The sequence below is a fragment of the Myodes glareolus genome, chromosome 3 (assembly GCF_982192425.1).
Source record: "Myodes glareolus chromosome 3, mMyoGla1.1, whole genome shotgun sequence".
Taxonomy (NCBI): Eukaryota; Metazoa; Chordata; class Mammalia; order Rodentia; family Cricetidae; genus Myodes; species Myodes glareolus.
The window spans coordinates 23766276-23790614 of record NC_142028.1 but is presented as its reverse complement, the minus strand read 5'-3'; the positions used below and the strand labels follow the sequence as shown (position 1 = coordinate 23790614).

General features: G+C 42.4%; 1 protein-coding gene across 1 annotated transcript in view; it reads right to left on the bottom strand.

Annotated features, from left to right (window-relative positions):
* LOC125406896 (pregnancy zone protein-like) overlaps positions 1-24339 on the bottom strand; it is a 47831-nt gene that overhangs the window by 9975 nt on the left and 13517 nt on the right. Inside the window, exons 11-22 of the mRNA XM_048444020.3 lie at positions 22307-22468; positions 20512-20739; positions 19668-19731; positions 16443-16585; positions 13047-13196; positions 11777-11929; positions 9986-10082; positions 7657-7831; positions 7023-7251; positions 6359-6485; positions 2268-2389; positions 2016-2067 (exon numbers count right to left, since the gene is read on the bottom strand). Of these exons, the coding sequence (XP_048299977.3) occupies positions 2016-2067; positions 2268-2389; positions 6359-6485; positions 7023-7251; positions 7657-7831; positions 9986-10082; positions 11777-11929; positions 13047-13196; positions 16443-16585; positions 19668-19731; positions 20512-20739; positions 22307-22468 (1702 nt within the window). The remainder of the gene's footprint in view (positions 1-2015; positions 2068-2267; positions 2390-6358; positions 6486-7022; positions 7252-7656; positions 7832-9985; positions 10083-11776; positions 11930-13046; positions 13197-16442; positions 16586-19667; positions 19732-20511; positions 20740-22306; positions 22469-24339) is intronic.

The window sequence follows — 24339 nt, the reverse complement described above, 5'->3', positions numbered from 1 at the left end:
ACGGTAGGGAGGGCTTGAGGGTGATGGTGAGGGTTTTGGCACCGTGGGATGTAGGAAAGGTGTGGCAGAGGAAGGACACATTCTGACCGATTTGACATATGTTCTTGAAGGGAACCACCTTGCTGTATAGGGACAAGAGGGGATTGTCAGGAGGTCAGTTAGGAAAATGTTAACTTTACTTTTTTTTGAGACCCGGTCTACTGTCTCACCTCGGTTGGCCTCAAACTTGTGATGTTCCTGTGTCATTTCCTTAATGGCTAGGGTTTCGAGCTTGTGCCACCACATGCAGCCCAGTTAGGTTGTCATTGAAATAGGCCAGCCAGAGAGAAGGGCTACCGTAGAAGGAGGTCTGGGGAGGTGTGGCGAGAAGTGGGTAAATTCTGATATAACTCGAAAGTGGAGTCAATTACATTTGTGAATGGATTGGGGTGGAGAAGAAGAGAAATAACATGATAAAAGCAGATGTGTTTATTTTTATACCTGTCATGTAGAAGGATGAAATTATCACACTGTAAGATGAAGGGAGTTGGGAGGAGCACATAGTGGGGCCAATAGTGCTTCCCTTTGCCGGCAGGGTGGTTCTGAGGTACCTGTTAGACCTACAGTCCTGTAAGCACGGATGATGGCTGAACACAGGAATTCAGGAAGCAGATCTGCACCAATGAAGCATGTAAATCCGTGGACTCTGTCACTCAGTTGTTATTAAAGCTATGTGCCTAGGTCTGGGGAGGTGACTTAGTCAGTAAAGTGTTTGCCTTGCAAGTGTGAGGATCTGAGTTCGATACCCAGAACCTGTGTGAGGAGGAAATGCCAGACGTGGTGGTGTGTATTGTAATCTCAGTTCTGGGGAGGTAGAGACAGGGAGATCCCTTGGGTTTGCTGGCCAGCTGGCTCACTTTCCTGGGTTAGTGAGGGGCCTTGACTCACAAAAACAAGGCACCCGAGGTACAATGCTTACGATTGACCTTTGTCCCTCATATGCATGCACATATATACACCCTCCACAGGAACATGAACGCACACACACACACTGTATGTAGATGAGACTACCAAGGATATTTCCATGAATGGTCTCTAACTCATGATGGTTCCAGTCACTAGAGTGTGAAAATGAGGCACAGTCAGTGGAAACCATAAGCTCCTAGAATTCTGTGCATCACCCTTTCCCTGGACCACTGATGTGGAATGCAGCACTCTCTGGTGATGCAGGCAGACACAGCTGTCCTCCGCTTCAACTGAGCCAGCATGGGAAGGAATAGGAGAGCGAACAATTGTGTTGCTAATCTATGAGAGTCCATAGGTTAGGTATATTAAATGGATTTTTGACTCATTATTTTCAATTCATGATGGACTTAATAGGTTGCAACCCCTTTGTAAGTTGAAGGGCATCTCTATAAGGAATGAGGTTTGTAGGTAAAGCCTCACCTTGAGGAACATTCTAGGTGGCATACAACTTTTTAGATGGAGATCTTTATATGGTCATACTAGCAGTATCAATCAAATACTGTTTGGGGGTCTATACTGGGACACTAGAGATACTGTCAATCAAAGCATACATATGGAAATATTTAAATTACTAATGTAACAGTACAACCGAGCAAGGACACACAGTTCCTTCAATAGCCTCAACATAGTTTGAGGAGGAGTTTTACAGACACAGATGGCTTAGAAAGAATCTTGTCCCAGGTCAAAGCTTTTAGTTCTTGTCACTAACTAGGAGCTTTCCAGCAACTTTTTCACCTGCCTTTTTTTATCCTTAAAATATAGTAATAATGATAACAATATGATAATATCATCAATAGTGTTTATCCTTTATTCCCCTGGGAAAATTGAGCATATTTTGAGAGATTTTCATCAAAAAAGGGCTTCTCTTCATGAGATATCTTTAGGTTTTCATGGAAAGAGCATACAAGTTTTTGTTTGTTTTTTTCTTCAGAGTAAGCTGTATCCCAGAGATGATTTTCCCACAGCTATAAATTGCTTACTTTGAGAATTGTGTGTTTTGTTACACTTACCTGATGCACACAATAGTGTGTTGAATGTTTGCTCCTTCTCGATTCCTTCAGGCTTAGAGTTGAGAAAAAAAAAGGTAAAATGATACATAACATACAAAACCAAACCAAACCAACCAAACCAAACCAAACAAAACCCCAAACTAAACACTTTGAAGTACACTGAGCTATAGACCCATGCACAATCTTGGAAGTGAGATACAGTCACCCAGATTACAAACACAATGTCTTACGACAGACTCAGTACTCACACACCTCGACTATTAAGGGCTTGACTACAGTGTCCTTCCGTATGAGGGCTGGCACTTTTGCCACCTCATTGCCACACAGTTCTGCAGACTGCAAAGCTTCTGCGGTGGCTGTGAAGTTCACCTCCCCTGGGAGAGAAAATTTTGATGGCTTTAAATGGTAATACTTGGGCCAGTGAGATGACCCAGCAGTTGAAGAAGCTTGTTGACAAGCCTGACACCCCAGATTTGATCCCTGGGACCCACATGCTAGAAACAGAACTGATGTGGGAGAATTGTCTGTATTCTGTCAATCATATTTTAATAAAACGCTGATTGGCCAGGCAGGCAGTATAGACGGGAAAACCAGACAGGAAGTAGAGGTGATGCAAGGAGAACAGGAGAATTCTGGGAAGCAGAGAGGTTCCTCAGCCACTCCTGTGCAAACCACCGAAGAGGCCGCATGTAACTTGCCCAGCTGAGAAAGGTACGGAGCCATTATGGCTAACATAGATGAGAATAATGGGTTAATATAAGTTATAAGAGTTAACAAGAAGCCTGACCTAATGAGCCAATCAGTTTATAATCTTATGGAGTCTTGTGTGTGATTTTCCTTGGGACTTGCTGGCTTATTGGGGTACTGGGCCGGACAGAAACCCCAACAAGCCGGCCCCTCATGTGACAGATGGCGCCCAACGTGGATAACTGAATTCACAGAAAGCTTGAGAAAGCTTGGGAAAGAATAGAGTAAATCATGGTTTCTTGGTAGCAGTAATTTCTCGGGTCTGCTCTGCTTGCTAGAGGCAAGCAAGTGCTCTCATCTAAGAGAGGCTTCCTGACTCAGCTTTAGGTGCAAAACCCTGCAGCTCTTTTAAAAGGTCCTGCCACTAAACACTTAAACGGTGTTGATGTAAAGCTGAATGCATGCTTTTCGGGTTTTCAGCCGTAACAGGAAAAAAGCTGCGCTGTTTTAAAATACAGGCTTTCTGGGCTGTCCTGCCAGGGCAATCTCTGACTCTTTCAGGCAGGCAGTCCGACTGAATGTGGTCTGTGAGCAGAATACTATGGCTTGCTTGCTAGTAAGGACCTTGAAACGCCATAGAGTTGTGACAGTGAACACAGCTCTGGCTGGTATCTCAGCCATGAGGCTGAAAAGTTAAAAAATGAGCTGGTTCTAGCCGTCAAAGCCACGACTCTCCATATTGCTTAGTAAATTAAAGGCTCATGTAGTCAGAAAAAGAGAGATATACAGTAAAGAGAGATTCAAAGAGGAAGAAAACCTCTAAATGGTTTACCGTGTGTTAAAAATATATGCAAGCTAAAGGTTAAAGTCATTAAAAATAAAAAAGAAAAAAGGAAATAATTAGGTGTGGTGGTACACACCTTTAATCCCAATGCCTGGGAGGCAGAGGTATGTTGACCTCTGTGACTTCAAGGGGCAGAGGTAGATTGACCTCTGTGACCTCAAGGTGTGGTAGCACACGCCTTTAATCCCAGCACTGGGGAGGTAGAGACTGGCAGATTTCTGTGAGGTCAAGGACAGCCTGGTCTACAGAGTTATTCCAGGGCAAAGATATACAGAGAACCTGTCTCAAAAACTAAAAGTAAAAATAAAAGAAATAGAGGTTAAAGTAAAGCCACATAAAGATGAAAAATACAAAGAGAATCTTGATACTGTATGTTATTATGCTCTCTTTGAATTGTTTGATTGTTGAGGAAGGAGCAACAGCTGCTAAAGGACTGTTGTTTATAAATGCTGCTGAACTAACCCAAGATAGGTATTTTGAAAATACCTTGGCTTCCGAGGTGCCCCTCAATAGAAGAATGGTTAAAAAAGGTGTGGAACATATACACGTTAGAGTTTTACTCAGCGGTAAAAAATAATGACATCTTGAATTTTGCATGCAAATGGATGGACATAGAAAACGCTTTACTGAATGAGGTAAGCCAGACCCAAAAAGAGGAACACGGTATGTATTCACTCATAAGTGGATTCTAACCATAATTTAAAGGTATTTGAGCCTATTTTTCGTGATCCTAGAGAAGCTAAATAAGAAGACGATCCTGATGAAGATTATTTAGCTATCCGCCAGGAGGTAGGAAATAGTCAAGAGTCCCAGGTAACCTTGGGTGCATGGGGGTGGGGTGGGAGGGTTGTTGGAAGGGGAGAGGGTTAGAGAGAAGGGAGTAGGGGAGGAATGGAGAAAGCTCGGTTGACCGGGATGGGGGGAAGGGAGGAAGGATGAATAAGGGATCAGGGAAGAATATATTTCAACTAAGGGAGTCATTTTAGGATTTATAGGAAACTTGATTATATATGGGATCCCAGGTCCAAGGAGAGATCCCCAGATTGTTCTCTGGACAGAGGAGAGGGTGCCTGAACCGGCCTTGGCTCACAACCATACTGATGAATATTTTGCATGTCACCATAGAACCCTCATCTGGCGATGGATGGAGATGGAGGCGGAGAACCACGTTGGAACACTGGACCTAGCTCCCTAGGTCCAAATGAGAGGCAGAAGGAAAGAGATCGTGAGCAATGAAGGCAAGGGCACAGGAAACCTTCATCCGACATTGGATGGCGATACAGATGGAGACCCATATTGGAACACCGAACTGAGCACTCCACAGTCCAAATGAGGAACAGAATGATGAAGAAAATAAAAAAAGTAATCAGGACTGCGAGGGATGCAAGCACCCACTGATACAAGGGGACTGATATAATGAGAGTTCACCAAGGCCTGTTGGACTGGGACTGAACGAGGACATGATCCAACCAGATTCTCTGAATGTGGCTGGCCCGGAGCCTTTTTGAAAAGCCGTTGACAATGACACTGGGACTTGCTTCCTCTGCATATACTGGATTTTGGCGCTCCAGTCTGTTTGGACTCTCACCTTTCCTGGACCTGGAGGGAGGGGGGAGGAACTCGAACTTCCCACAGGGCAGGAAACCCTGACTGCTCTAGGGGATGGAGAGGGAGGAGGAGAGGGAGTGGGGGGAGTGGGAGGGTGGTGGGAGGAGGGGCTGAAATGGAAACTTTTATAATTTAATAATAATAATAAAAAAAGAAAATACCTTGGCTTCAAAATTGAAGTCAAAAGGTATGTTACTTTGGAGAAGAGATTCTGCTTTTGTTTCCACAGAAAACGAGAGGCTCTGGATTTATTCAGAGTTAAGAAAAATCACCTTTGACCAAGGGAGGCCACCTGAAAAATCTCCAACAGGAACAGATGGCCTGGATGTCTGAATTCTACATCCAGAACATATTCAAGACTGCTGCCTGAGATGATCAAGACTCACAGGATACTCCAGTCAGGACTTGATTATAACTCTAAATTTTCTTTAGGTCCCCATAAGATCATCAGCGCCCCCAACCAGCAGGAAGTGGCCTGAAATACTACGCCCACATTCCCAACAAATGGACTATGGGTATTTTTCTTTGTTTAAAAAAAAAAGAGGGAAATGATGTGGGAGAATTGTCTGTATTCTGTCAATCATATTTTAATAAAACGCTGATTGGTCAGGCAGGCAGTATAGACGGGAAAACCAGACAGGAAGTAGAGGTGATGCAAGGAGAACAGGAGAATTCTGGGAAGCAGAGAGGTTCCTCAGCCACTCCTGCACAGACCACCGAAGAGGCCGCATGTAACTTGCCCAGCTGAGAAAGGTACGGAGCCATTATGGCTAACATAGATGAGAATAATGGGTTAATATAAGTTATAAGAGTTAACAAGAAGCCTGACCTAATGAGCCAATCAGTTTATAATCTTATGGAGTCTTGTGTGTGATTTTCCTTGGGACTTGCTGGCTTATTGGGGTACTGGGCCGGACAGAAACCCCAACAAGCCGGCCCCTCATGTTACACAGAACCAACTCCTCACAAACTGTCACCTGACCTTCACATGTGTGTCCTGGCACACATGCACAGTGAATAAACGTATTTGAAAATTCAGAAAAGCACAGTTATACTGTGCTAAGTGCGTTTCCCCCAGTGTATACAGTGGTTTTCTGCTTGGTTGTTTTAAATTCAAGAGGAGAGAAACCATGCATTGGGCCCACAGCCAGAGCAAATCATTGCAACACAAAGCACGAAATCAGCCAACAGCTTTGCCACTCACCCAGTGACTTCGGGGTCACAGCCCAGGACACAGTTTTCCTTCCATTTCCATAGATACAGTGAGAGTCTTTATGGTCTCCCACTGGGACTGCCAGGAAATCAGGAGAGTTCTCTAGGTCCAGACGGATCTGTTCCCAAACCCAGACAGGCAGAGAGAGTCAGAAGCCTAGGATGCAGACAAGGTCAGAGACTTTGCCATGTGTCATAATGGGTAAATCCTGGCACATACTTTGAAGTTTAGATGTTTACACATAGGAATGGTGCCAATGCCTTGGATTTCACTGTACCAGTGGAGGAAGAGATGTTTCTTTAGACAGACTTTAAATACAAAGTCATTTAGTTGGGCATGGTGGCATAGTCCTATAATTCCAGCACACTGCTGGTTGAGGCAAGAAGGTGGGCACTTTTAGGTCAGCCTGAGCTGTGTGCCCAGTGAGACTATCTGCCTCAAAAAAAAAAAAACTCAAAAGGAAAGAGTAATCTTGTGGAAACCATATCTGAATATAGGGAACATTTACAAAACAGCATGTGGCCAGAAAGCTTTGCTCTGAGTGCTTGCTCCCTTCCGAAATCAGGACACATCACCTAGCTCTAGGAGGGATATGATGAGCCCTAGGTAATGGGGGTGATGGGGTTCACATTCGCTTCCAGAGCTGTGCCCTTACCCGAATGCAGTGAGACATATAATTGAACACAGTAGCTTTGAGGGTGAAGGCTTCTCCGCGCACCACAGAGTAGGGGAGGGTGAGTTCCAGGAAGAAGGGCTGGAAGACTGTGAGAGAGATGGTGGGGGAGAGACCGAGGCCAGTATATCCGGACAAGCAGAATGCGCTGGCCTTCCACTCAGTGATGGAATCAGGGACCTTCACTGCCAGCTCACTGCTACCTGATAGGCTGGTGTGGAGGAGAAGGACAGGAAAAATCAAAAACAAAAACAACCAGAATGTGGTGACTCAGAAATCAAGTGCAGTAAACATGGGACTGGATCTAGGTACTTGATGTTTCTGTTCGGGGTTCTCTGGAAGTCCTCCTCCTTTTCCCGCTCTGTCTCTCCCCCCATTCTTAATTTTTTCTCCCCTCTCTTTCTCTTTTCCTTTGTCCCTTTCCTTTTCTCCTGGTGGAAAAGACAGCTTCCAGTTTTCTGTTACTTCTGTAAACTGGGAGCCACATAAGGAGGAGAAGAAATGTTTCGCTATGAGGTAAGTGAAGGGAAAGGATCCAGGAACAAGAACGACACCAAAGTCCCAGAGTGGGACTCACACCGTCACCTATGCGAAGTCCCAGGGGCACCCAACTCACTCCAGTGGCACCATGTCCCAGATCCAGGTCTCCGGGAAGTACTTCCTCACGATCTCTCTTACTTCCACCTCTGGAGAGTTGTACTCTCCATCCATCGAGTCTACGCCCATCGCGAAACTAATTCCTCCTCTGTAGTTCCCTGTTGCGACTGCTGCCATAGGTAAGGCTTGAGGTGCTATAGAGAAGACAACACGTGAGCCCCACAGTGAGACCAATGTTCATAACTGACTTTGAATGGTTGTTGTTTCTTAAGTAGGAGAGGGACATCTACCCGATAGTAATTTTTTAAATATTTTTATATTTTTGTTTATTACTTTTCATTTTATACATTTGTTCTGTTGCTTCATGGACTAGAGGTGAGTATATTTTTTCTTTGTAAAGCACACATAACTTTCTCTAAGATGGCTGTTCTCTTGAAATGATAGTCATGTTTCCCACTGACACTGGTGGTCAACACCAAAGACCAGGAAAGGAAATTCACTGCAGCCGGGTTTCAGAAACACGACTCATTTAACAGTGCATGAGATAGAGACACAAACAGTAAACAGTAGGATCTCGGAATGTGTGTGTGCTACACACTCTAGCCTGGGACATGGATCCCAGCTCCATGCGGGACTGTGTATCCCAGGCTAGAGGCTGGGAAATGACGGACAATAGAAAGTAGGTCTCTGAAGATGCCACAGCAAAAACCAGTCCATCGTCAAAGGTGCAGTGAGTCTGAGAGCTCCCTCACTTGGCGTCATCGATTTCGTTGTAACCTTGGCTGAGCAAACTGCATGTGCACTTTGCCCTGCCCATCACAGATCAAAACACCTGGCACAGACTCCAGGCTGGTGGGTGCTGTGCGCTGCGGTAGTTTTGTTCTCCACAGAAAGGCTGCTGCCCTCAGAGGAGCATAATGGCTGAATTGCAAAAATAAAGAGTTTTAATATTTTCCTTCCAGCCCAGAGACTTCGGGTTGGTCTGTCTCTGGATTGTATCATTTAGAATGTCTGAGTTTTAAAAACTGCCGTTGTTTGAGTTGTTGGCTTGAGTTTGATTAAAAAAAATGGTTTAATGAATTTTAGCGTGGAATTAGCTTGGAATTGCCAATCATTTCTGAAATGGCCATAAACACGAGACTACTGTTTTTACTATGTATTTATGTGAAGTGCCACTGTTAGCACTGATGAGTATAAAGTTAACATAACAGCCAAGGCTGAGAAACACTGAAGATGCTTCAGATCCTATAGTATCCAACATGCATCCAAAACTTAATCCTTTGTGCAAGAGAGACAATCATATTCATCCCATTAGCGTGCTTATTTGCTTTTGTTTTTAATAAATGGCAAATGCATAGGTGTACCAAAGAATTGTTTTAAAATAAATTTCTTAATCATTCACTGTCATTAAACATTTTACATTCATAGCTGTTTGATACAGCTACATGCCAGGGTTGCATCTGAAAAGAGGTTACAAGTGCACAAAGTTTAACAAGTCCATTAGTCACCATGGAATCAGGTGTCACTACAGCTGGTCCTCGTGACTTCACCATGTGGAGCTTAAAAATTAAGATGGTCATTGGTTGATGGCAAGCCAAGGGGGAGGGAGTTCCAGGGAAACAGCTGTGCAAATGTATTCACCACGATGGAAAGGCACCTTCAGAGGTTAATGAAAAGCCTCTCTAGGGTAGAATGTATATTTCAGGAGTGTGCTTACCATAGTCAAACAAGTCATTAGTGTAATTATAGAATAAAACGCCATTGAGGTTAGGATAAAGATGGCTTTTAAGGCAAGACTCAGTGAGGCAAAAGAAACAGACTCACAAACAGCTTCTGTGTGAGCCTAAAGATAAGCCACGCAAAGCTCAGCCCCTGAGACAGAGTGCTGGCCGTGGCCCGAAGTTCAGCCACTGAGACAGAGTGCTGGCTGTGGCCCGAAGCCTCAAATGCTGTCACAACTGACTGAGCTGTGGTGTCTACAGAAGGGATATGAAGAAGCGAGATGATTGATGTCTAGGATAAAAAAGCCAATTTTGACAAGGGAAGGGAGAGAGGGGAGGGATATGGGGGAAGAGAGAAGTGGGGAGGGGGGGAGGGCATGCTAGGGAGAGAAGCAGTAATCTCATCTGAGTCCTATTTTTGGCAGAAGATGTGACTTGTGAATACATTGCCAAGGGAATTGAGTGGTGCCTAAGATGTACATGTATATGATATATATGTATATGATGTATATGTATACATATGTATAGGCCAATTGTATAAAAACATTCTTTAAACTTCCACCCTACCCCAGTGAAACATCAATTTTGCTCCTTTTATTTTAGCAGACAAAGAAATCATACATTTACCTCTATAGCTGCCTCCAATTCCTGCATAGGCTCGAGACAGCTGGCAAAAGCGTGGTTTGTGGATTTTGGAGTTGGTAAAAATATTTAATCCTACAGACTGGAAAAATATTACATGTTAAAGCATATTGGAAACTCCAGAGAGGGGACTTAAATTGTTCTCAGTGAGTTGCAGATCTCTATAGGAAGAATTATAAATGTTTTAAAGGTAAAAACAAAAGATTTTAGTCTATTTTGATAAGATAAAATTTAGTTCACAGTCTGGATATATTTAACGCTCATGGCTCAGCTTAGTTGTAATTAATCTTAAAATTTTTTATTTATTTATTTATTTATTTATTTATTTATTTATTTATTATGTATACAATATTCTGTCTGCATGTGTGCCTGCAGGCCAGAAGAGGGCACTAGATCTCATTACAGATGGTTGTGAGCCATCATGTGGTTGCTGGGAATTGAACTCAGGACCTTTGGAAGAGCAGGCAATGCTCTTAACCTCTGAGCCATCTCTCCAGCCCCCTAATCTTAAAAATTTACATTGACAAGTGGGACCCTGTGAAATTAAAAAGTTCTGCAAAGCAAAGAAACCTGTCAGTTGGTCATGAAGGCACTGTCTACAGAAGGGGAGAAAATCTTGGTCAACTGTACACCTGACAGAGGATTAATATACAAATAGCTAAGAAAACCCTAAACAACGAAATATCAACCCAATAAGCAAACAGGTTAATGAAATTAACAGACTGATAGTTCTCAAAAAATGAAATGTAAGTGGTCAAAAAACATGAAATGAGTTCAACTTCCCTAGCAACTGGAGAACTGCAAATCAGTCACACTGAGATTCCCTGTTAGTCCGGTCAGAATGGCCGTCATTAAGGAAAAACCCAACCGCAAATATCGACGAGGAAATGGTCACTGCTGTTGGCCGTGTAAACAGTCCAGTCACTGTGGAAGTATGGAGGTTTCTCAAAAGACTAAATGGAGGTAGATATTCCATATGACTCTACCACCCCTTTACCCAAAGCACTGCAAGCCGGCCGGTCACAGAGACACTTGCACTCCAGTGTTTATTGAATCACTGTTGGCAATAGCTAACTTGCGGAACCAACTTAGGTGGTCAAAACCAGAGGCATGGATAAGGGAAAAAGTATATATATGAATTTTCAGCCATAAAGAACAACGAAGCCTTGTCATTTGCCAGAAAACATATGCAATCATATTAAGTGAGCTAAACGAGTCTTAGAAAAATATTAAAACATTATGTATATTTTTAATGACTATGTTTTCTATCATTTGTGGTCCCTAGACTTTATAAAGATACATAAAATCGTGTCTATATATATTAATGAAAGTAGAAGCAAAACACTCTGGGGGACAAAGGAAACTCATAGAAGGAGGGGGTTAAGGAAAGGGAGGGGAGACAATACCTGGGGAATATGATCAACAATGTATATACAGGTACTTTAAAGAATTTATCATGCAAATGACTTATATTACAGCTGCCAAGGAGCTACTCATGTATTAATCTCTAAGATAATATATATATATATGCACACATATATTTACATGTCTACATATATGGCTACAGAGAGAAACAGTAAGCCACTTGTTACTTAAGGTGCTAGAGAAATTCTGGTAGATATGTATTGCACAAAGTAATGAACTCTGAGAGTCTTTTCTGTTGATTATTGTTTGGTAAGAGAAGGAAGGATAAGATTGTAGTGCTTAGAAGGTCCTGGATTTTGCATTTTAACACAGGCTCATCAACCAGCTCTGGAGAGTTCCAGGAGGGATTACCTTGAACACACTGCTTGCATCGTCATCGCCCAGGTCCTGCTTTGGTGTGTACACAATCCCGTTGTGAGTGATATCGTCTGCTACGATGCACTTTTCGTCATTCTCGACATAATGACCGCGCTCAGGAGACTTTGCTGGCAGTAACTCATAGATCTGTACATTGGAGGAGAACAAAGGGAAACTGTTTCTTGTTCTACTGTTTAAAGAATTTTAAATGGGATAATGCTCGATATGGAATTTAAGCCACCATGGTTGCATTCATCCTTACTGCGTGTGTGCTATAAGGGATGAGACAGGGAATCATGGAAAAAGACTGAGTGTCCAAATTTTTGATCTTCTGGTGCATAAATACAGTATTTAAAGGGCTGAGAGGATGGGATGTAGCTCAGTTGTGGAGTGCTTGTCTAACAAGCAAGAAACCTTGGATTTCAACCCCAGCACCACATAAAAAGGCATGCTGGTACAAGCCTGTAATCCCAGCGCTTGGGAGTGGGGGGTCTGAGGATCAAAAACTCAAGGTCATCCTTAACTGTCTTATGAGTTCAATGACAGCCTGGACTATACGAAACTCTTTCTGAAAAAATGAAGGGAATTTGTCAAAATTGGTCTAAATGTAGAAGACTATGAAGGCAAGGGTTAGAGGCTGGCAGTTTTCGGGTTTATGGTAAAGAGGCAGGGGAATGGGCACACAGAGACAACTAGATGACTTCTGAACCCTTTGTCTTAGCTACCCTGGCCTCAGTCATACTGGACCTGGAGGCAAGAAGCCGAGGATAACTGTAAAACTGCTAAAGACACCACAAAGCCAGTAAGCAAGGATGTTTCTTTAAAAATGCGAAGACGTTTTAAAGGCATGTTTGAAAAGAAACTGTTTTTGTCCACTCTTAAGACCATTAAGTGCTTGATTTTAGAGAAAGCATAAAAGCCCGGCATCTTACATAATCCGAGTTGTTACAGGCTAGCAGGTGGATTGGAAGAAATTTAGTTCCTCTAAAACGTACTGTAGCATGCTCTCTCCATAATTAACACATCCTATTTGTGTTTTATTATTCATAACCTGCAGTAAAAAGATCTACCCCAAATTATTATTCACTTGTTAAGAAATACCAGAGTAAAACACGACGATTCTGTAAAACCCTGTGCCCAGTGACTGTTAGGGAATTACGTCATACTGATCATGCTGAGGCTCTTGTCCTCTGTGGTCATGGTTAACAAGAACGGTCTTATCATGTCAGCATTCCGTGATGCCCAAGACCGCAGTGAGACTCACCGACTGAGGTGAGAGCTCGGCTTCCGGCTTCAGCAGCAGCACGCTCTGGTCTACCGCACGGAGGGCGCAGAGCGACAGGGGTGTGGCTGTGACCTTCAGGTGGGCATCAGAGGCTGGCAGGCTCTGCGCTGGTGAGAAACTCAAATTTACCTGTAAAGAGCATATGAATATAGCAATATCTTAAAAGAAAGATGATTTGACTCTCTCCTCCAGCCTGTTCTGAGTTTCTCATTTCCCATCTCAGCAGTTTACAACTTGGACTTTTCGAGGGGCTCCTCATTCAGCATCTGCAGAATGACCCGGAAGTGTGGTTCGGGTTTACCTTTTTTTTTTTTCTTCTTTATATAACTGGTCGAAAGTTGATGTTGATCCCTCTGAAATAGAATCTAGTATGGTGCTGAAAACACTCCTGGGAAGGAAGACATAAAACCTTGGGTGCTGACCTATCAAAGGATAGGTTGTAAGGAGTTGGTGAGATGGACTACCTGGCCTCCTCCAGTCATGGTCACGTGACATTCTAAAGCAGGGCAGTGCTGATGGCCACTGGAGATTTACTGGGCCATCCAAAATTAAATATCTAATATGCATTTTAAGATGTGTGTTGGGAAGTTAAAACGTTTATTAAAACTAGAAAGCACCTGAAGGCTTAGTACAGAAGAACAGAACAGCGGGAAATTGTCCCGAATTTTGTTAGGGTTTTGATTTTACTTTGTTCAATAGAAAGTCATGGGTGAGGAAACTGTTGATTTTTTCCCCTTGATGTAGATATTTCTGAAATTTTCTTTCCTCCTGCTTGCTTGTTTTGTCTTACTCCAGTGTGTTAGTTTTGCTTTATCTTATTTTACTTTATTATTTTCCCTCAGAAGTCTATTGTCAGTATGCTCAGTGAAATTACGACACTTGGGTCAGTGAATGTCGCTGCAACAAAGGGTCACTTGGAAATCATGCTGTCGCGAGATGAACATCTGCATCATAGCTCGACATCAACCTGTTATATGATTTTAGAAAACTTAAGTTCATTAAAATCAGTTCATGTCTATGTCAAATGAACAAGTTAGCTATTTGAGATTACGATCAACTGAAAATATTATTTGCCAAGAAACGGACATGTCAGGAAAACGTCAAACTGCTCCCTGTCGCAGGACCCAGAAGGGACACTGAGTATGCGTCCTGAAGGAAGCTGCACTAGATGCAGGAGTCGGTGCTGTCCTTAATGAGTAGGCCCAGCTGGTGGAGACTAAAATTTGGGTGAGGTTTCAGAGGAAAAGAGTCACTTATTCTTTTGTTATGATGGAATTATAGGACAAATGCCCAACAGCCTGACGATGTGACACCCAGGACTTTTTGCTTTGTGGTTTTTAGGAGAAAGGACTTGCATGGATGCAGATTAGACCACTGGGTCCATCACATCTGAGCTAAAACCTCACGTGCCACTTTAGTTCCACTGCAGCCACAGGGGAAAGCATCTAGTGTGGGGTGTGCCGCTCCACAGCCGAGGAGGAAGAAAGCGAAGACAGCAGCTGTTCATCTCGGGGACTGAGCGGTGTCCAGCCCTGAATTCAGAACCATTTTCTTTTTTCTCATTTGACTTGTTTTAAGGGAATTTGAGATAGGATCTTGCACACAGCCCAGGCTGAATCTGAACTCAGTGTGTACCCCAGGTTCTGCTGGGATCAGAGGCATGCACCCACCATACCTGCCCGGTGTGGTTCTCTCTTACTTATCTTTCCATTATACGCAAACATTTGCAGGGCTAGGTGCCAGAAAAACAATTTAAACTAATGCATATTTAATGTGTACACGGCGTTTTAAAGGGAAAACGTTTTAAATAGATACAGTTTCTCTCTGTCCAGTAAAAGATAGAAAAAATCGATTGGTTTGAAGAGATGTGTCCTGTCTGACCCCAGGTCCTTTCTCACTCTCTCAAGGCCCCCTTTGCTCACTATACCATCAGGGGCCTGAATTGGTGACGCTCCTAGACCCGTCCTTCTGGCGTCTCTGCGGCGGTCAGTGTTCTCGTGAGTGTTGCGTGAGTCTTCCTTTGTGTGATGTCACTGCTTTTTTTTCTGTCACCTTTGGTCAGCGTGAGTGAGAAGGCATTTGATTTGGAGTGAGTGTACCTTTGAGCTTCTATGGAGAATCTTTATGGTGTTACTCAGAGGTTTCCAATGCTTTGCAGAATCAGAGGCATTTTTCAGATTTGATTCTGAGTGGAAAGTAATCTTTTTCTGTCAGTTCTATGCTGTCAGGCAGTTTCAGGTCTGCAGTGCGAGGCGTGTGATGAGGGGAGACTAACTCACCAGCTGACTGCTGCCCACTGCTAGAGTGGTATGAGACAAACCTTAACCCTCCCGAGATTTCCCTGGCAACCATGCACGACCCACAGCGGAAGACCCTGGGGCTGATGTAGGAGGCCCATCACACGAAACTCACAGAAGATCCAAACGGAACCTACCCCATGCTCCTGCCACAATGCCCAGCTTTGACAGCGTTCCTTAGGTGGAGCATAATAAAAGATCTCAGGACAAGTTACTTTTTTATATTTAAGCCTTACTACAGTGTCAAAAACCTGTGTACTTTCCTGACTATATTCAGGAGTTCAATTTACGCTGAATCAGGATCAGAGATGTGCCAGGAGATAGATGGGACAAGATTGACACAGCTTGGTGAAACAGCATTTTCAGTGGAAAATTGGTAACAAAATGTTTTAAAATAATTTTAAAAAGTTTGATATGGGACCTGGAGAGATGGCTTAACAGTTAAGGGCACTAGCTGCTTTCCCACAGGATCTGGGTTCACTTAGTACCCACATGGCTGTTCACAACCACCTATAACTTCAGTTCCAGAAGATCCTGTGACTTCTTCTGACCTTCACAGGTAACAAGCACATATAAGGTGCATAGACACACATCTGGGCAAAACACCCATAGGCATAAAATAAATGGTAATGTATACACACACATTTATATATATATAAATAATATTTATATTTAATATATATATATATATATTTAAAGTTTTCTGTAGACTAGATTTTGAAATCCACATGAGTCTTTTAAATTAAAAAAACATTCTGCCTTTGGCCACCTGTTTTGGACAGTACCACCAGGCTAACTTGAGAGGTACTTGGGGGAAAGTTAAAGAGCCCTTTGTGGTGACTTTAAAATGGGCATTAAGCCCGCTATGGTGTGCATGACTTTAATCCCAACACTTGGAAGGCAGAGGCAGGTGGATCTCTGGGAGCTTAAGGTCAACCTGGTCTACTAGCAAGATCCTGGACATCCAGGGCTACACTGAGAGACCCTGTCTAAAAAAATGAAAATAGATATTACTTATTTATTGCATACACTTATAAAGGATAGAATAAAAGGATTGGACTTAGATATAACCACCCACCATATTGGTAAAACACTTTTCGATTTCGAGTTTCTGAGTGTCGGCGACAATTTCTCCATCAGGTAAAATAGCATAGATGAGCAGCTGGGCCACCGGAGTTATGCCTGGCTCCACTTGAAGTGGGAAGGAAAATACCCCTTTCACTGGAGAATGAAGAAGATTCGAGATTATGGATTAGGAGTGGACTCTCAATTTTATATCAGAACAGTTATTAGAATATTTAAGAATTTATATTTGGATCACATAGGAAGGGCTCACACTTTTGCCGTCTTGTGTGACGTGGCACTTGATAAGTGCATGCTGAACAAATGGCGTTTTTACAGGTACAGCTTTAATTCTGTCCTCCAGTAAGAAGACCCCCATGGTGAGCCTGGCTTTAGAGTAAAGGATGCTGCATCTTTATTAGACTGGTAGAATTATGAGGCTAAATGTCCTCTAGGAAATGTGCAGAGTGAAAGTCATGGTCTAGTAGACATCTCAGCAAAGGCGTAACATAGTATAGACAGTTGGTTAGAAAAAACAGAGATTGAAAGTTGGGCCAGGTGTTTGGAGATCCAAGATGGTGGCTTGATGTTTGGAAATACAAGATGGTGGATTGGTGTTTGGGTCATCAATCACTTCTACAGCTTAGGGAAAAATCAAATCAACCAAAGAGCAGCTGCTTTCAGAGGTGGATGGCTGCAGAAGCACGCCAAGTTTAGTAGTAAAGACACAGCCTACTCAGTCCGGGAAATACAAATCATATTTACATTGAGATTCTATTTCATAACAATCAGAGCAGCAAAATAGAAACCATAAAGAACCCAACCTCTAGCAAATATGTGGAGGAGAGGGAACCTCTAAATGCAGAGAATGTAATTTAGCATAGTCATTGTGGCAAACAACATGGAGGGTCCTCAGTAAACAGAACATAGATTAACCATATAAACCAGCTATGCTACTCACTCTTCAGTGTTTATCAGAAGGACACGAGATCAGCATTCAAAAGAGGCACCTAACTAGCCACACTTACTGTGACTCTGTTCACTGCTATCAGTATATGGAATCGACTTGAGCATCCATCAAGAGATGAACAGGCAAGAAAATGTAGTACATTTAGACAATGAACAATTACTATTCAGTCACAAAGAATAACAAAACTGTATCATCATCAGGAAAATGGGTGGAATTGGAGGACGTTATGTTAAACAAAACAAGCCAGATAAAGAGATTTGTATTATGTGGTTTCTCTTATATGAGGAAAAATAGTAGCTCGAACCTTTAAGAAGAGTCCAGGAAGGGGAAGGGAAGAGGAGGATGGACAAGAGAATGGAGGCCAAAGTACGCTCCATACATGCTTGGAGACATCACTGTAAAACTCAGTAATTTGTGTGAAAATAAATATTGATAATTATAATGGTGAAGAATTTAAAATACTGCTGCCAGTGAGGGTTGTGGAGGAGGGGGATTCTTGGTGGACAGTGGTAGAAAGTCTAGCTGAAGCATGTCCTGAAGCTCCGTGGAAAGCAAACGGACAGCACGGCTTGAGGTGTTCAGAGAGAAGCCTGCTGTCCAGCCTCGTTTCTTCCTGCTATGGTGGGAAGGTGATAACAGAGAGGCTCACCACGGAGCAAGCAGGACTTGATAACTTTTGGAAACTCACATTATCCAACTTCTAAGGAACACAGAGCGATTTCTGGAGCTTGAACGTTAGAGAGAGAAACCACATGAAGGATGTCCTCTTGCTAACGTCATAGAAAAGTGAAAACTCCACCACGTTCCGTCCCAAAGCTCACTCTTCAAAGTTCCCTTGAAGAGATTATTAGTATGGCTGACAGAGTCCCCACTCCATCTGAACAAAAGCCAAAATGACAGAAGCAGTTATCCAGGGAAAAGCCACGGAGAAGCCCTTGTCCAGTAGGATGTATAATGTTGTGTGGCATACAGGAGGACAACATGATTTCTGAGGAATTTACCCCAAAAGAGATACAGTTATAAAGGGACAGAGGGTAAGTGAAGGGAAGGCATTTGATCCCTCTAAGTACAGGACGCAAACCCAGCCACAGCCACATGCTGTGTTAGCGGAAAAAGAAGGGTGGCGCAAGTTAAGAGTCAGTTAAGAGGCCAGAGGACAACCAAAGAGGACAGGTCTATGTTGGAATCTGGGGCTGTTTGTCCAGGTGGATTTCATATCTCTGCTGACCAGTGGTTCTCAACCTTCCTGATGCTACGACCCTCTAATTCAGCTCCTCGTGTTGTGGTGATCCCCAATTATAAGACTATTCCATTGATACTTCATAACTGTAATTTTGCTACTGTTATGAATTATAATGTAAATATCTGATATGGAGGATGACTAATAAGGGATCCCGAAGGGGTTGTGACCCATAGGTTGAAAAACGCTGCTCCAGACGGATGATTTTTCTCCCTGGCTTGAATTGTATTTATGCTTAATTTAGAAGATTTGAGATGATGCGATTTAGAACTGGTTTGTTGTGTATGATATATGAGATTTGGGGGCTCATATAAAGGCTGTGACGAATTGAAGCACTTGTTGATGGAGGGACTGAATTTGACTTGTTGGATGTATTTGTTGATTTTGCAATGATTGTGGTAAGCAGAATTTTAGCCCAGGACATTGAATCTCAGAATCTTTGAGTATGTTGTTTTATGTGGCAATAAAGTCTCTCCAGATGCTAAACCAGGACCTTGAGAGGTGAAAATTAATTTGAATTATCCTGGTGGAGTCAAGGTCATTACAAGGATGGTTTTCAAAGGCAGGTGAGCTTTGAGGATGGAGCTGGCTTTGAAGGTAAAGGAATCAATCAAGGCATGGCAAAGGCATGTAGGAGAGGCAAGGACATTAGGTCTTTCTAGCAGATCTAAGGCGGTCCTGCCAATATACTGACTTGAGCCCAGTGAGGCTTCTGAGCAGAAATGTGTTATATGCCAGGAAATCTGTGGTATCACATCAGGGCAGCAACAGAAATCAGACACACAAATACCTGAAGAAAAGTTTTCTTTGGTTGGTTTTTTTTTCATTTTGATTATTTTTGACTTTTTGAAAATAGTTATAAATTTAATATTCTTTCTTTCAGGAAAAATCCCTAAGATGCAGAAGTGTTCAGAGCAGCTTCCTCACAGGATAATTGAGAGCTGCATGCACTTCCTGTAACGTGAGAGGGGTTCCAGCTTGTCCAGAGGGTTTGGCAAGATGAGAGGGCATAAAAAAGGGAAGATACTTACTGTTTCCCTGTTCAAGCGACAGCAGGTGGGTTCCTGAGCTAACGATGCTTCCCCTTGCTTGGATCTGAAGACAGAAGGAAATCCATCGTAAGGCCTGTCTGCCTAGCTTCAGCATACTTATGATATATAATCAACTACCATGTTACTGCAACTCAGGAGTTATTCCTATCATGGTATTTCTCTCCCACCATTTTCCTGTATGTACATATATACGTTTTAAATAATAAGTACACAATTTTGTGTTTTATTTTGTTCAATATTTATCATTCTTAGGAATCTGTGAAAAGTATGTATGTGTATGTTTTTAGCACCTACTGTATGTGGGGTATACAGTGGAGGTAAATGTAAAATAGAAGTATCCTCTGCTGTTACTCTTATTTTAAAATAAACAAAAAACTGTTCCTTTAAAATAAGCAAAACTCGCTCTCTGTGGGCCTGACTCTAGATGAGGTAATTTGAACAATTCGATATATATATAATAATTCGTGGACTGTTGTTTCCAGTGTTCAGGTGAGATAACTTATACTTATTTTAGAGCATGAAGTCCAGTAAATTATCCAAGGTCCCAGGACCATGGAGAGATAAAACAGAAATTAAAACTCTTGTAAATTTGTTACCTTTTCATAGAAATGAAGAAATGTCTAGAGTCAATATTTCAGTGGTGAACAGGAAAAGCGATGAACTGAAGCCCGAGTAATTTCATAGGAGGCAGTCTATCTTTCAGTACAACCCCCAAAACTTGAATATTAACACTGGTGTCCTACAAAACCTGCCATTCTGAGAGGAATCTAGTAAATCTGGAGTTTATACAATTAGAAAGAGATGCAGGGATTCTCATTCTTACCAGATAGTAAAAGGTTAAATCCTTTTCATCTTTCAAGAGGTCTCTGTTCAAAATGTATTGTGTCCGAATCTCCTGAGTTTGCCAACAGGACAAAGTACCAAGGACAAGTTCAAGATGAATATAACTCTTGCTCGGGGAGAAGATACGAGTTGCAGAATGATGTGCTTGGGTGTGGAATTCAGTAAGCCACCAGTTATCATAGCAGTTGTTGTTATCCTTGTAGGAGACCTAGTGGGAAAACGAAGAGCACGTCTGTGTTCAGTGTCTGTCTGTCTGTCTGTCTAGCTACCTACCCAGACAATATCTTTTTGTAAAAAGTCTGTTTTCTTAAGTCGATAACTGCTTTCCCACCTCCCTCTTAATGATGTGGGACAATGGTCTGTATTCTGTCAATTATATTTTAAATAAATGCTGATTGGCCAGTAGCCAGGCAGGAAGTATAGGTGGGACAACCAGACAGGAAATAGAGGTGGGTCAATGAGAACAGGAGAATTCTGAGAAGAAGGAAGTTCTTTCTGCAGTCCAGTTCTGGCCACAGAGCAGGCAAGATGTGACTGCCTCACCAAAAAAGGTACTAAGCCACTTGGCTGACATAGACAAGAATAATGAACTAATATAAGTTGTAAGAGTTAATAAGAAGCCTGAGATACTGGGCCAATCAGTTTATAACTAGTGTAGACCTCTGTGTGATTTCTTTGGGACTTAATGATTGCAGAAACCGGGCAGGACAGAAAACTCAGTCAACATCTAAAGTTTATTTAAGCTTCTGTATCTCAGGTTGGTTTTAAAGCTTATACTTCTTCTTTCTGTTTCCTGAGTACTGGGATTAAGAAATGCTCACCCTGAGCCAGATGTGGTGGTGCACACCTTTAATCCCAACACTCAGGAGGCAGAGACAGGTGGACCTCTGTGAACTCGAGGCTAGCCTGCTCTACAGAGTGAGTTCCAGGACAGCCAGGGTTGTCTCAAAACCCTCTGCTCCAGAAAGGAAGGAAGAAGAAAGGAAGAAGAAAGGAAGGAAAAAAGGAAGGAAGGAAGGAATGCTTACTATGCTTGTGAGGTTCATGTATAATTTTTTTTCTGTATGGATTTACTTCATTATTTGCATGTCAGGGCACTTGTTTTCCTTATTCATCCTTTTATAATTTTATGTCTATATTCTTAATTAAGTCCTCCAACTTATTATTTTTTTTCTTATCCCATTTGACCATCGAACTAAGTCTCTTCTTCCTGAACCTCTTTATTTTTGTGCCTTTTTTTGGGTGTGACCCACTTGGGGGTTATTTGATTGAGTGGGGGCAATGTGGAATATGATTCCCCTCCCCCTGAAACCTTCCAAAATCTTCTCCTCTGGCAGGGTGGGGTCTTATGAACCCCCACCCATTATGAAGTGTTGGTAGGCCCAGGTATGGACAGGTCTTCTGTAGGTAGCTGTTGCTTTATCTTCTTAAAACTTTATTGCTTAAGATTATTCGAATGTTCAAGCACAAACAAAAATTATATTATGCTAAAGGAATCAGGGATAATCTAACTGGTAATAGAACTATGAAAATATTAAAAACTTCAAGGCAATACAAGGATGGTATTTCCAGTGTTCCTGAAGGCAGGCCATGCTATAAGTGTCCCAGACAGAACTTTCTGGCCTTCCTGATTTAGGTTTCCACGTTACTCAGTTTGTGTTATTTCCTATCATGGTTTCTTTTGTCCCCAGAGTACATGCACCTCTCACACATCCTCATGTTGTGTAGTCCCCTGACCTAAGCTTTTTCGGCCTCACGTTCCCATTTCCACTTACCGCGATGCCCACGAATGAAGACGTGAAGTTGGACGTGTCAATGGCAAGGTTGACCAAGCCATGTTCATCAGTGGTGAAAGTGGACAGGTACTTAGCTACATCCACGCGGACAGAGATGTTTTTGTTGGGCATTGGCTGATTCTTCTCATCGACAAGACGAACCTAGAAACAGGAAAGCGATGTCTGGTTACCAATGCCAGCTAGCCACACCATCTTTCCAGTCTGTTCTGTTTACGTCTCTGCCTCCTGCTCTGTCCCTGTCATTTACTGAAGATCTTTGCATTTGAAAATGAGACATTTTCTCAGTTTTAAACTGTGATATTTCCTTTAAATATTCCTTAAGTTTTTGAAACCTGAAAGTTTATATTTATTTTATTGTTTTTTTATTGGCCATATTTACCTTTTATTTTGTGCCGTGTGTATCAGAATTCAGAAGGGGTGCTGGGAATTGAACCTGGGTCCTCTGAAACTGCAGCTAGTGTTCTTAGTCACTGACACATCTCTCCAGCTCCCTATTTTATTCTTCTTAATTGAAAAATAAGAATGCTGTATAGATTTTAGAGTACAATGTGATGTGATGTCTTGATAACTTCATGTAATATAGAATGATTATATCCACTTAGTGAACTTATCCATTATGGTTGCCTGATATGGGTACTAGGAATTGAACTCAGGTCCTCAGGAGGAGCCACCTCTTAGCTGAGCCATCTCCCCAACTCCTTGTGTTAGTTACTTTTATATCAGTGTGATACAAACTAAAGTCCTTTTAGAAGATAGAACCTGAACTGAAAAAAAATTGCCTTCCCTAGGTTGGCCTGTGAGCAAGTCTGTGCTGCATTTTCTTTATGATGATGTGGGAAGGCCCAGTCCATTGTGAGTGGGCCCACCCCGGACAGGTGGCCCTGGGTTTCGTAAAAAAGTAAAACCATCAAACCATAGGGAACAAGCCAGTAAGCAGCATTCCTTCATAGCCTCTGCTTCAATGCTTGCCTCCAGGTTCCTGCCTTCAGTTTCCTGCCCTGACTTCCCTAGCTGTTAGGTGATGGAGGAGGGTCATCTGTCTATTGTTACTTGCATTTGTTAATAAAGAGACTGCCTTGGTCTTTTTGATAGGCTAGCTCTTAGGTGGGTGGAGTAGACAGAACAGAATTGTGGGAGAAAGAAAGCAGAGGCAGGTAGACGCCATGACTCTCCTCTCCGAGACAGTCGCAGGTTAGAATCCTCCTGGTAAGCCACCACCTCATGGTGCTACACAGATTATTAGAAATGGGATAGATCAATATGTAAGAGTTAGCCAATAAGAGGCTGAAATTAATGGGCCAGGCAGTGTTTAAAAGAATACAGTTTCCGTGTAATTATTTTGGGTAAAGCTAGCCGGGAGCTGGGCGGGACGAAAAGCAGCCCGTAGCTCCATCTACAATCGTCGCTCCCTTTACAGTTAGGCTACCATCTTCCTTTCTATCTTTCATTTCTAGGGACTCACATGTTTCTGTTTTCTTGTGATCTTTTTTCTCTACCTGTGAAGGCCTTGCTAAACCCCAACGTACTTATCAGTGTCTCCTCCAGCTTGACAGGAAATAATAAAAATGAATGAAGAAAGCGTAAAAGTCAAATTCAGATATAAACTTCCAAATATAAGTGAGGAAATTGCTCATCAACTCAGTCCAAAGATTATTTGTCATGAAAGCAAAGTTGAGAACTGCCTGAAACCTTGACTGTATTACATGAAAGGAAAAGGGCAGTTTACTCCATTGTATTGTCTGGCCTAGAATTTATCAGCATTGCTATTACAAATGTTGCTTTAGCCCTGAAAAATAAGTCTTTAAAAATGTTTCAGTAATTAAGAATTTTACCATCTGGACAAAAGGCTGTTGATATCTCTTGGATGTTAAATGTTTCCCAAATGCTTGGATCCCAGTGTGGTGTTACTGGTACTGGATTTGAAGTCCTTGGGTCATTGGAAGTGTGCTGTCCAAGGAGACTGGAATCCGGGCTCTCAATCTCTCTCTCTCTCTCTCTCTCTCTCTCTCTCT